At 45.2% G+C, this 12546-nt stretch overlaps 1 protein-coding gene across 1 annotated transcript in view; it reads right to left on the minus strand.

Annotated features, from left to right (window-relative positions):
• Positions 1 to 11587, minus strand: part of FRAS1 (Fraser extracellular matrix complex subunit 1) — a 440116-nt gene extending 428529 nt beyond the window's left edge. The window contains exons 1-2 of the mRNA XM_008143649.3: positions 11512 to 11587; positions 4036 to 4067 (exon numbers count right to left, since the gene is read on the minus strand). Coding sequence (XP_008141871.2) covers positions 4036 to 4067; positions 11512 to 11587 — 108 coding nt within the window. The remainder of the gene's footprint in view (positions 1 to 4035; positions 4068 to 11511) is intronic.
• Between the last annotated feature and the right edge of the window lie 959 nt (positions 11588 to 12546).

Raw genomic sequence — 12546 nt, forward strand, 5'->3', positions numbered from 1 at the left:
ACAAGGCTTGGTACAAGGACACCACACCACCATCCTCAGAGCCAGCTCCCAACTGAGTAGAAATCCTCTCACTCACCCAGTTGTTTATTCAGAGAATCCTAAAATAGTATATAAATGCTCTTAAATTCTTTATTTTAATTCAAAAAAATGTAAATGTGCCTTCATTCCATTTCATTGACATATGCCTTTCTTCAAGACCAGGTCACATGGAAAGAGAGCAGCAATGAATTATGCAGACAATTAACTATCTCCAAAATGCATCATCTCCATTTCCAGTGTGAAGTTCCTTAAAATGGTTGCAAATAAATTCAAATGCAGAATCTCTCTGGATTTTTGTGTTTTTCCCCAATCTTTTGCTGTTGTTTCTCTCACACTTAATTTGACAGCAAACTTTTAGTGACTCACCTCCATGGAGTCTTTTTAAAGTGTTCAACATAGTTTCCCTGGAAACAAGAATGGTATTTCTTCTCACATTCACATTTCAGCAGTTTAACTAAACTGTAAGTCAGATTTTGTCATTCTAGTCAAGCTCCCTGATGACTCACACACTTACTGAAATGACATGTGCTCTGCCCATCTCTCTAACTTCATCTCCTGCCATCCTCCCCCTTGGTCATGTGCTCCAGTCACTCTGACCTCCACACACATCTTCAAATGGACAAGCATACTTCATACTTGCTGTTCTCCCATTCTCTGGAATTCTCTTCCCTTGGATAGCTAGGAAGCTAGCTCTTAAAATCAGGTCTTTATTCAAATGTCACCTTCTTAGTGAAGACTTCCCTATCATCCTATTTCAAGTAGCCATCCTTGCCCCCATCCAGCCTTTTCTACCCTATATTGTTTTTCTCCATAGCACTTATCTGGCATAATATATATTCTATTCATTAGAATTTGAGCTTCATGAGGGCAAGGATTTTGTTGGTTCACTGATGCATTCTTAATGCCTAGAATAGCAGGTACAGTTTCACTCAATAAATGTTTGTTTAATAATAATCTTCAATACACTAACAAAAATGAGAATAATTTATAGGGATTCAACAGTAGAGTAGATAAAGCCAAGAATCATATCAGCGAGTTGGAATATAAGGAAGCAAAAAATACTCAATCAGAACAGAAAAAAAAAATATGAGGATAGTGTAAGGAGCCTCTAGGACAACTTCAAGAGTAGCAACATTTGCATCATGGGGGTATCCAAAGAAGAAGAGAAAGACCAAGAAATTGAAAGCCTATTTAAAAAATAATGACAAAAACTTCCCTAACTTGGTGATAAGTGCAGGAAGCAGAGAGTCCCAAACAAGATAACTCCAAAGAGACCCACACCAAGACACATCATAATTAAAATGCCAAGGGTTAAAGACAAAGAGAGAATCTTAAAAGCAGCAAGAGAAAAGCAGTTAATTACCAATAAGGGAGTTCCTATAAGACTTCCAGCTGATTTCTTAACAGAAACTTTGCAAACCGGAAGGGATTGGCAAGAAATATTCAAAGTGATGAAAAGCAAGGACCTACAACCAAGATTACTTTACCCAGCAAAGCTATCATTTAGAATCAAAGGACAGATAAAGAGCTTCCCAGACAAGAAAAGCTAAAGGCATTCACCACCACCAAACCAGTATTATATGAAATGTTAAAGAGTATTCTTTAAGAAGAAGAAAAAAGATAAAACATGTGAACAATAAAATGGCAATAAATACATATCTAGCAAGAATTGAATCTAAAAAGCAAAATAAATCAACAAGCAGAACAGAAACAGACTAATAGATACAGAGAACATTTTGAAGGTTGTCAGATGGAAGTGGGATTGAGAGAATGGATGAAAAATGTGAAGGGATTAAGTAGTACAAATGGCCGAAACCGGTTTGGCTCAGTGGATAGAGCGTCGGTCTGCGGACTGGAAGGTCCCAGGTTCGATTCCGGTCAAGGGCATGTACATTGGTTGCGGGCACATCCCCCGGTGGGGGGTGTGCAGGAGGCAGCTGGTCGATGTCTCTCTCTCATCGATGTTTCTAGCTCTCTATCCCTCTCCCTTCCTCTCTGTGAAAAATCAATAAAATATTTTTTAAAAAAAAAAAGAAGTACAAATGGGTTGTTACAGAACAGTCATGGGGATGCAAAGTACAGCATAGGTAATACAGTCAATAATATTCTAATAACTACATATGGTGACAGATGGGTGCAAGATTTATCAGGATGATCACTTAGTAAGTTATGTAATGTCTAATCACTGGAGTTTACACCTGAAATTAATCTAATATTGTATGTCAACTATAATTGAAAAATTAAAAATGATTTAAAAATAAAGTTTGTGATTGCAGTAAGTGTATTGCCTTTCTGACTGAATTGCATAACTACAATAATAAGTACATCAGGCTTGAGGAGGTTTAGGAACAAACACAGCAGAGTCTTGATAAACCAAGAAGCCAACCGGAAGGGTCAAGATTGTGCTGATGCACGAGAGCACAGACTACTAGACCTAGGCAGCCATGAACCTTGGGATCAGCCAGGGCATGAAAGAGGGGAGCAAGGTCATCTGTTAAATACAAATGGACTAGACAGCCTCTACTTTATCTTGATCAAATTGACCTCTCCAAGTACTTGATGCTTTCATATTCAAATGCACAATAACACACAACAACGTCAAATGTACAAGATAGTCTAGTCACTTTTCTTCAGATAAAAGCAGAACGACAGAAAAAAAGATGGGTTGTTTTTAATAGTCAATTACCTTTAGCAAATCTCTTAATCTTTCTCTCATCCTTGGTTCTTTGTTAAAAAGGGGGAAGGTGTAAACTAATGTGTGGCTTGCTTATTTCACTGGTCTATTGTAAGTATCAGGTGGATCAATAGCTATGAAAATATATTGAAAAATTATGAAACACTCTATACAATAAGCAATTTTCTTTGTATTAACATGGATAACTGACTTGTCTATAATAGCTACTATAGCTCCCCAAAACTGATGATGTACTTTAAAGCACATTGATTTTAAAATGAGTCCTAAAAGGTATTAAAGAATAAACAGAAGGAAAAGTAGGTTTTTAAGAGAAAGACAGGAAAATGGCTTTTTCCTGATTCTTCAATAGAGAAACATAAGGAAGAAAAAAAAATCCCATAAATCTCCAGTTACTATATTACATAAAGTTCAGATTCAAGAATATTACTGTAAACACCTACAATTATCTGGACTCCTAGATATTTCAGAAATTTCTCATCTATTTCAACACCACAAGGATAATCCAAGATGACTTATTAATATCACACATGTCAACAGCAAGTTGTGATGGAAATGAGCAAACCCGTTCCAACCATTTCAGTTCTGTTTTTATTACAGCATTTATTAAACCAGAATAAAAAAGTGGTGAAGAATGACTTGTCACACCATTTATTAGAGTTGATGGAGCATAGACAGTTTTTTCAATAAGGCTTTAACACACTGTTATGCACCATAGTACATTATTAATGAAAAGAAATGCATGAGACTTGCCTCAGCTTTTCCCCCAAGTCATCCTGACTTTAAATTCAAAATCAATTCTACTCTACATGGCAAAGTTTCAGCAATAAAATGTTAATTTGTTTGTTGTTTACCAAATCTTAAATTTATCATTCAAAGCAACAGTCAAGGATCCTCCACATTGCACTCAATTTAATAATCATACCTTTTTTTGGAGAGGGTTCAAGAGAAGAGGCAAATGCAACAGGAAGATAAACAAATTGTGCCCTAGTGCATATCTGACAAGAGAACGGGATCTAATTTTCTCTCTGATTGAAAAAACACAAACGACAGCCGTGGAATGCAAATTGTGCAGAGTGTTTATACTTCTCCTCCAATACCTGAGTATCCGAATGGAACTAATTCACTCTGAAAAAGGTATCAAGTAATTGAGTATGATTGTGCCAGGATGAGGGATAATCCTCAAACTTCGAAGGAAAATAAACATATTTCAGATTGACAGGGTCACCTCACTCACTCAATAACCTCAGTCGAGCATTTTACATTCAAAAGAAATAAGCCAAAAAATATTAAGAATGACCTACCGCCAACAAGGAACCCTGATAGACACAAGCACCTGTGGAGAAAACAAAATAAGAATTAAAAGGGATGCATAGCAAGCCAACTGGCACTGCCCCGGCAGACTTACGGAAATATTGCGTCTATATGCATCATAATCAGCAAACTGCACTTCCCAAAACCTTAAAAACTTGAGCATCCTGACCCTGGGGGAAATAACCTCATACACCAAAATAAGATTTCTTGTATATACATGAGAAAAAGCATCATTAATATTTAGTATTTGAGTTTTAAAATAAATGCATTTATAATGACATGCTATAATTACGGTGTCTATTTTCATTTGTGATAAATCAGCAAAGCCTCCATAATCCAGTCCCAATTGACTTATCCAGGCTTCTCTGCCACTCTTTGCTAACACAAGTTCTCCAGCCCAACTCAAGAGGCCAACTTAGGATCCTGTGATAATGCGTTCATATTTCAATGCCTTTGCTCATCTGTGTTACCTGCAGGAGATGCATTTGGTCTACTCAAGTTCATTGAACATGCTCCCATCTCCTTCATGAAGCTTTCCAGTCCATAGGATTATGCCCTTTCTCCTTTGAGCTCATAGCACTTTGTGCCTACATCAACGGTTTGTAAATTCATTCTTGTGTACTTCCTTGTGACAGCCTTGTTAAGGATGTGGAAGTGTTGTATCTAGCCCCACAGATTTGCTTCTGTTAGAAAATAAGGCTGAATTTGAATGGGACAGCCTATATATTCTGAATAACTAGTGTATCATAAAATAAATCTTTTCTAAGCTTTATATTTGAAAACAATGTGAAATTACAACATTAATTAACAAAAACATACACATACATTCCCAACCAATGTTTGAACAGCACAATAGGTGTTGCTTTAATCTAGGAACATGTGGGTAGTGTGCTAACAGCTACTCTCTCAGAAACTGAGGCTGCACAGAGACTGGATTAGCAGAAGCACAGCTTCACACCATGCCACACTTGGTGTCCAAAGAGGGAAGGAAACATTTTAATTTTACTACAGTGCTTGGCCTTCAACACATCATTCAAAAATATTAACCAGGAAAGGACTGGTCTATCTTATCCACTAATAATGGAATTAAGAACAATCTTCAAAAAAAAAAATGAGATGGCTATTTACACTTAGCGTTTGAATCAAAGATCTCTGTAGGCAAATTTACTGAAATAACTTTTGTGCCCTTGACATTCAAATAAGAATAACTCAAGATAAAAACCTTGAGTCCGACTGACTTATTTTTCTTTAAGAAACCCTGTTCCTAAGACGTAGTATTTCAGTCTATAGTATGTCATTAAAAAGCATAAATATTCATATATGATATATATGTGTACACAGAGTGGGGCAAAAGTAGATTTACAGTTGTGAGTATGCAAAACAGAGTTTATTATTGTATTATTACTTATTGATTATTGTATTATTTTCCATGTGAACAACTACAAACCTACTTTTGTCCCACCCTATATATAAAATAATCATACATAGCTCAAATAAATATATATCAAGACAACTGCATTTCTAAATTAAATGAATATATTTAATTACTTCTGATGTTTAAAAATAAACATAAAGATCATCACTTAGGCACAATTTAACAAAATTTAACCTTGAGAATAAACAACAAAATTTAACCATTAGAATGAGACTATCCTCAAATAATTTCATTGCCCTCCTCCATAGCATTACTTTACACAAGCCAATATCTTTTCAAAGCTCCAAAAGAAATCAAGTATCTGAAGAAGTATTCAAGTACCCACATCAAAGTCCACTTCTGGAAGTTTTAGGTGGATGCTATAAACTCACTATAACATAAAAAAATAAATAAATAAATAAAGCAGCATTGAGTGTGTGCCACCACATACACATTTGGCTAAGCCAAACATCTGCTAGAGACTCAAGTCAAAAATGGCGTGTAAGTGCTGGTAAATTCCATCATTAGGAAAGGGAAATAGCTCAATGTGGGTCGCTCCATGATGTACAATTCCAAAAGAATAAGCTTTGCCCTCTGAGGGCTTTCCTAAACCAGAACAGCTTTCCCCGGAAGGCAGCTGCACAAATGAGTCTCCATTAACACAGCTTCCAAAACCTCATTTCTACTCTCTAGAGAAAATAAAGCATTCCAGTGATGCCCAGTCCTATCAAACATTTATCACCACCCATGGCCAGATGCAGTCCTCCAAGCAAGCATATTTCTCCCACACTAGCACATGCTTCACACCCAGCAGCAGATGAAGTTGGGAGGCTTGCTGGCATTGGCTGCTGGGGGCAGCTTCGGGTTCTGACCTAGCACACAGGCCTTTTCCATCATCGATCAACTCATATAATGTGGAAAACAAAATTACTCACTCCACTCATCACTTTCTTTCTTAAGGAGTACTGGAATGATTGCAGCTCTATCTGAGGTTTACATTTATGACTTTACTAGAGGCCCGGTGCATGAAAATTCATGCACTGGAGGGGGGGTCCCTCAGCCCAGCCTGCCCCCTCTCACAGTCTGGGAGCCTTCAGGGGCAGGAGGCAACCCAGTGATCAGGGGAAGGTGACGCCCCATCACACCTCTGCTGCTGCCACTGCCGGCAGCGCAAGCCTCGGCCAGCCCTGGTTACCTAAGCTCGGGTGGCCCTGGGCGCCTGGGCAGCCGCCATCCAAGGCTTGCCTGCACTTAGGGCCGGCCCTGGGCGGCTAGGGGGGCTGAGGGCAGGTCCGGCCGCACTGTGCGCCTGCCACCCACCCCACCCCCTTCCCCCCCAGCAGGGCAGAAAGGACTGGGGGACTCCAGCGGGGCTGAGGGGACTAGGCACTGCCATCTTGTGGCTATGGGCACCGCTGTCTTTGTGACAGTATGATGGTCAATTTGCATATTCCCTCTTTATTAGATAGGATTTGAACTTTAAAAGAAACTCCTCCAGGTGACTTCTGACAGATGTTGTTCATCTAGAAGGAGAAACAGACCTTCTTCAAGGGAAAACAAGACAAATCAGACAACAGGAGCTGGAGTTCTCTGACCAAGATCTTTGCCAGTGCCAGGGCATCGAATACAGCTGAGATGCTAGCTGATTTAATTTCTAGCACTCTGTGAGAAAGCGTATGAAGTTTTGCAGGGTGAAGTGATCATGTGCACCAAGAAGGAAGCTGAGCTCCTGAGGTCTTCCTCCCAGGTGGTTGGCTCCTTTCTTGCAAGTTTCATAGGCAAGATGTTACTTCATATCTAATCTAATAATAGACAAATATGCAAATTGACCGCACCTTCGCTACACCTAAGCCATGCCCACCAGCCAAGCCACGCCCACCAACCAATCAGGACGAGTATGCAAATTACCCCAACAAAGATGGTGGCTAATTTGCATATCAAGACAGTGTCGAAAGAAGCCAAGAGCTGCAAAAGGGAGTAAAGCTTCGAAGAAGCAAGCAAGCCAGGGGGGCGGGGGGAAGGAGAAGGGAGGAGCGAAGTCAGGGCCGGGGGCGAAGGGAAACGCGGGCAGGCTGGAGGAGAAGGCAGGTCGGGCGGCAAGGGCGGAGCGGAGGCGGGGCCGGGGGAGAAGGGAAACGCAGGCGGGCTGGAGGAGAAGGCGGGGTGGGCGACAAGGGCGGAGCGGAGGTGGGGCCGGGCGCGAAGGGAAACGCAGGCGGGCTGGAGGAGAAGGCGAGGCGGGCGACAAGAGAGGAACGGAGGCGGGGTAGAGTGCAGCAGGAAATCCTATTGCAGGATTTTTCCTGCAACGGGAACACTAGTCATTTAAATAAGTAAGTGTCTGCTTTTAAGCCCTTTTGCACATTATAATGTGCTCCTCTATAGAATTTAAAGTTTACAGATAAAACTTGAGCTATAATTTGCACCAGTATTATTCACTATAGAAACAGAACCTGGTAAACTAAGTAAGTTAGAGAAGTCAAATCCAAACAAAAGTCAGACCCATTAGTTCAAAGAACAGATATGACCATAAGATATGAAGAGACTTGGAGGGCATGGTATCACAAAAATATGACTCCTTAGGAACAAGCAGCCACATGTTGCCATTTAAATGTTTGAGCTTTATGTTGTGTTACAGTTCAACATACGGCTTGTACACTGTGAAACAGTTAAAGCAGATCCATTTTCTAAACTGACAGGACTATCCACATCCTGTTTATTGTCAATCAGGATTCAGATCAATTAATAAAGTAGTTAAAATGAAAATGGGCCAACTGTTCTTGAACTATTCTAAGATTTGGCACAGGGCTCTAACTTTGCCAGTGGAAGTCCCCTCCCCTCTCCCGGAAGCTTTATGATTACTTGTGCCTGAGCAAAATTGAGTGATATTGCCACTCAAGTCCACAACAGTGAATGCAGATGGCTGAGCCCTCACTAAATAAGGAATATTCGGTGCGTGACACCCAAAATCCAATCCCCAGAGGAGAAATGTAATATGATGGAATCAAGACCCTATGACAATTCAACACCTCTCTATTTCTACTAGCAGGTGGCTGCCAAAGCCAAAAGATGCAAAGTTGCAATTATTCAATACTGGGAAACCCACCAAGGGCCAATGTTCACATACCCCTCCTGCTACTTTATGGAACTGACGATTTCTGGATATTTAAATTCCTAAGGGCAGGTTTATTATTTTATGTTTGTATCCCCCTAACAGAAATAACCTCACACATAAGCTCACAATAAAGATTGGTAGAATAAATTAAAAAAAATGAAGAGAGACTATTTTTCCTAGCCAATGCCTTCTCTTCCTTAATACTGAGTTTTAAGCATTGAATCTTACACAGAAGAAACTCTTCAGCCAAGAGTAGAAGCAAACATGCTGGAACGCCCTTGAATAAAACACACTATCTACTGATCTTTTCACTGCATTCTGTTACTGACATTTAATGGAAAGCCTGGGAGATTGTGGGATTGGAGGAAGTCACATGGGGAGTGATGGGACACAGGCTAGAATTCAGTTCTCTTAACCGCCAATTAAGTAGTCTTTTCCTATCCCCAAGCCAACATGTTCTGTCGTGTAAGTTCACAGGACTTCCCCATCCATATAACTCAAGATGCACTTCTCCAGAAAATTCCATGGCAGAACTAGTCAGATTCAAAAAGCAGCCATGTTTGCTAGAAGTGTTTCTGTAACATCTTAATTTTATATAGTTCTCAAACCATAGTAGTTTGTCAGATGGCAATATAAGACAATGTACATTATCTGTGCCGATGATTCATTTTTCTCTTAATAATTAAAATAAAATTCAGATTGAGAAAGTTGCAACTGACCACAGAATAAGACAGCAAATATTGATTTCCCCCCCCCTATGCTGGACGATTAGCAAAAGTATTTTAGAACTATCACTTGTCCAACTCTGCATTTGGTAAGACAGGTAACCACAACCCAAAGAAGTTAGGTGATTCATTCAAAGTCATAGGGAAGCTTATGGGGGAAGCCAGTCCATCTGAGTTCAAAAGAATATGATTTGGCAATACTTGTTCATCTACCCAATATTTTTAAGCACCTACTGTATAGTAGGAGCTGAGTTGGAGATATAAGAATAACTAGGACCCATCCTAAGCCCTCAGTTAAGTGAGGATGATGGGAACCAGGCCTTTATCAATAGCTAGAGGCCAGGTGCACAAAATTCACACATTGGGGGGGTGGGGGGTCAGTCTGTACCCTCTGGCAGTCTGGGACCCCTCAGGGGATATCTGCCTGCTGGCTTTGGGCTTTGGAAGAATAGCTCCCTTGTGCCCTGCACTCCTCCTCCCCCTTCAAAAGTTTCTTAAACTTTGCCCAATATATCAACCAGTCTTCCAAAGAGTGAACCCTGCAGGCTCTTAATAATAATGGCTTTTGTAATTCAAAAGATTTGGTTTTGTAAAACTGACTCATTCCAACTGCCCCCTGGTGAGCTATCTGGGAAAGATAGCACGTTTTTTCTGCGCTGCTGGGATGTGACTCTGAATAAGACACTGTCACCACCAAACGAAAACGTCGTTTTTCTAAGTCTCGAGTTCTGATTTGGGTGGCCTGGGTCGATTCTCCCATCTGGGTTTACTGTCATAATTAAGCCCCATAAGTTTTGTTTTTTTTAAAGTGTGCACATACACACGCACATATATAATGCAGACATGTTTCTACAGGTCTGCCCTGTTTGAAGGAAGGCTGCACAGGCCTCAGACGTGCTTTTCGCGGGGAAAGAACACGTCTGACATACTTCCTGGGAGGGTGCGGGCAGGCAGTACCTTTATCCACGGGCAAGTCCTCACAGCTCTGCACGGACTTCCCAGGCTGTGCCACTTTGTCCCGGGAAACTAGCAAGGAAAAGGCACCTGCCCTGGTGGCTGGAGGTCGACCCAAGGCAGGGCTTTGTCCTCCGGGGGGAGGGGGAGGGGGGACCAGCCGCCGTCCCTAGTCCCGCGCCGGGGCTCAGCACCCGCGAGCGGCCCCCACGCGGCACCAGGACTGAGAGGGCGCCCCGCCCCGCGCCGCGCACGCCGCCGCCGAGGCTGCGGCTCTGATTCGCGGCGGGGCAGGTGAACTCTTCCTCCCGCAGCTGGATGAATAATGAATGGAGAGCCGAGAGGGGAAGCCGAGCGCTGAGGAAGGAGCCGTCTTCCTTCCAGCCCGCCGGCCCCCTGCCCGCTCCCTGCGCGCTAGCCAGGCGACTTCCCCGGCTCCCCGGAGCAGGTGGGAGCTGGGGACGCCTCGCGTCCCGGGGCCCGCCACCCCACGACCCTCCCCAGATCTTGATTTACTTATTGATTCATTTATTTCCCTGCGCCCAGACTGCTTTTGCTATCATGGCGACAACAATCCCCACAGCCTCCTTTCCCTCCCCCAGCTGCGGGGTGTTCTGGAAGGAAAGTCGGAGGCAGGGGGCTAAGGCGGAGAATTGGGCTAAACTTATTAACCGCCTCCTCTCCAGGCAGGAAGCCTCCTGCTTCCCCGCGCTGGCGAGGCGTCTTCTCGCGCCATGGAATTGCCTGCGTCCAGAGCACGCTCTAAGCAGCGGGTCACAAAGTCTCCACTGGACTGTAAGGGGAGACGTAGGGGGACGAGGAGGGCGGGAGAGCCGCGGGGGCTTCGGGTGCCGATGGTACGTTTCCCGGGAGCAGAAAAAACGTGTTTTCACGCAGGTTAAGAGCACTCGCTCGCTCGGCACCTACGCTCCAGGTAGTTGCTTTCCATCGGGGGCCGCGGGGCAGTGGGAAAAATAGAGAATCCAATTTCAGAGATTCCCACCTCACCCCGGCACCCACCCACCCAAATGCACTGAGGGCGGAGAGCGCGAGACGGGAGACCGGCTGGCTGGTGGTGATCCGAATGCAAAACAACCAGGAGTGGAAGTCTCCGGAAAAGCCCACTCCTGTTCTATTCCCACCCACCCACCCCCCAAAAAAAACTTTCACCTGGCCCACCCTACCATGAACCCGCTGGGTTTGTTAGACAGCACGGACACACACACACACACACACACACGCCCCGCCGCGCTCTCACCTTCAGAGCGATGAGGCAATACTGCAAATTCCGCCAGCGCTAGGGCCACCCCGAGCCACACTTGGAAGACACCCATCGCCGCCGCGGCACCCACGCTGGAGGAGCCCAGCCGTCAGCATCCAAGAGCCCGCTCTCGGCCGAAACGCTGGCTGCAGGCGGGGGGGCGGAGGGGGACGGCGGCCGCCTCCTGGGGAAGGCGGCGATGGAGAGCTCTCTCCCACCAGCCCCGGAGGCGCCGGGGTGGGCGCGGGATCCAATCCGCTCTCTGCCCAGCCCTCCAGCAAAGCCGGGCGCCAACGCGGGCTGAGCTCGGGAAGAGGCGAAGCGCAGTTCTCCGGGGCGGTCTCGCCGGAAAGTTGCGGGTCACGGGCTGAGGGGATCACCCAGCATTTCCCTGAGGCCTGAGCCTTCCGCTCCGGGGTCCCCCACCGTGGAGATCCCCGCGCGGGTGCGCCGGCAGCAGCTTTTGAAAGTTCGCTAGACACCTGACGTCGGCGCTGCGTCGGCAGAGGGGGTCGCCAGGAGCCCGGAAGGACCCACCCACCCACCCTTCACGCGGGCCGCGGGGCTCGGCGGACCTTGGCGGCGGGGGGCCGCTCGCAAGAAACTTTGGGCTGCGCTGCGCTGCGCTGCGGGCGGCTCCGGGGAGTCGCGGCCGCTGCGGGCGGCTCCGGGGAGTGGCGGGCGCTGCAGCCGCTGGGCGCCGCCTCGGGCTGCGCTCCCTGCAGCAGAAGGTCCTGGCGCTTCCGAGCAGAGACCCGGGCGGCGGCGCGGGGGGCGCTGCAGCTACTCTGCTCGCCCCCGACCCCCACCGCCGCGGCGAGGAGGGCTGTGGCGGCGCGGCTCGCTCCACGCCCACAGCTACCTCCGCACTGAACGCCGCGGAGCCGGTCTGCGGGGTCGAGGTGTGCTTACGGGAGTGGAGGAGGAGCCATACTTGTAAATGCGCGGAGGACAGAGCTACAGGGGCTGGAGAGAACCCCCGAACTCAATGCCACTCACACCCGAGAGCCCGGAGACGCGCAGAATAAGGCC

The sequence above is a fragment of the Eptesicus fuscus genome, chromosome 2 (genome assembly GCF_027574615.1).
Source record: "Eptesicus fuscus isolate TK198812 chromosome 2, DD_ASM_mEF_20220401, whole genome shotgun sequence".
NCBI lineage: Eukaryota > Metazoa > Chordata > Mammalia > Chiroptera > Vespertilionidae > Eptesicus > Eptesicus fuscus.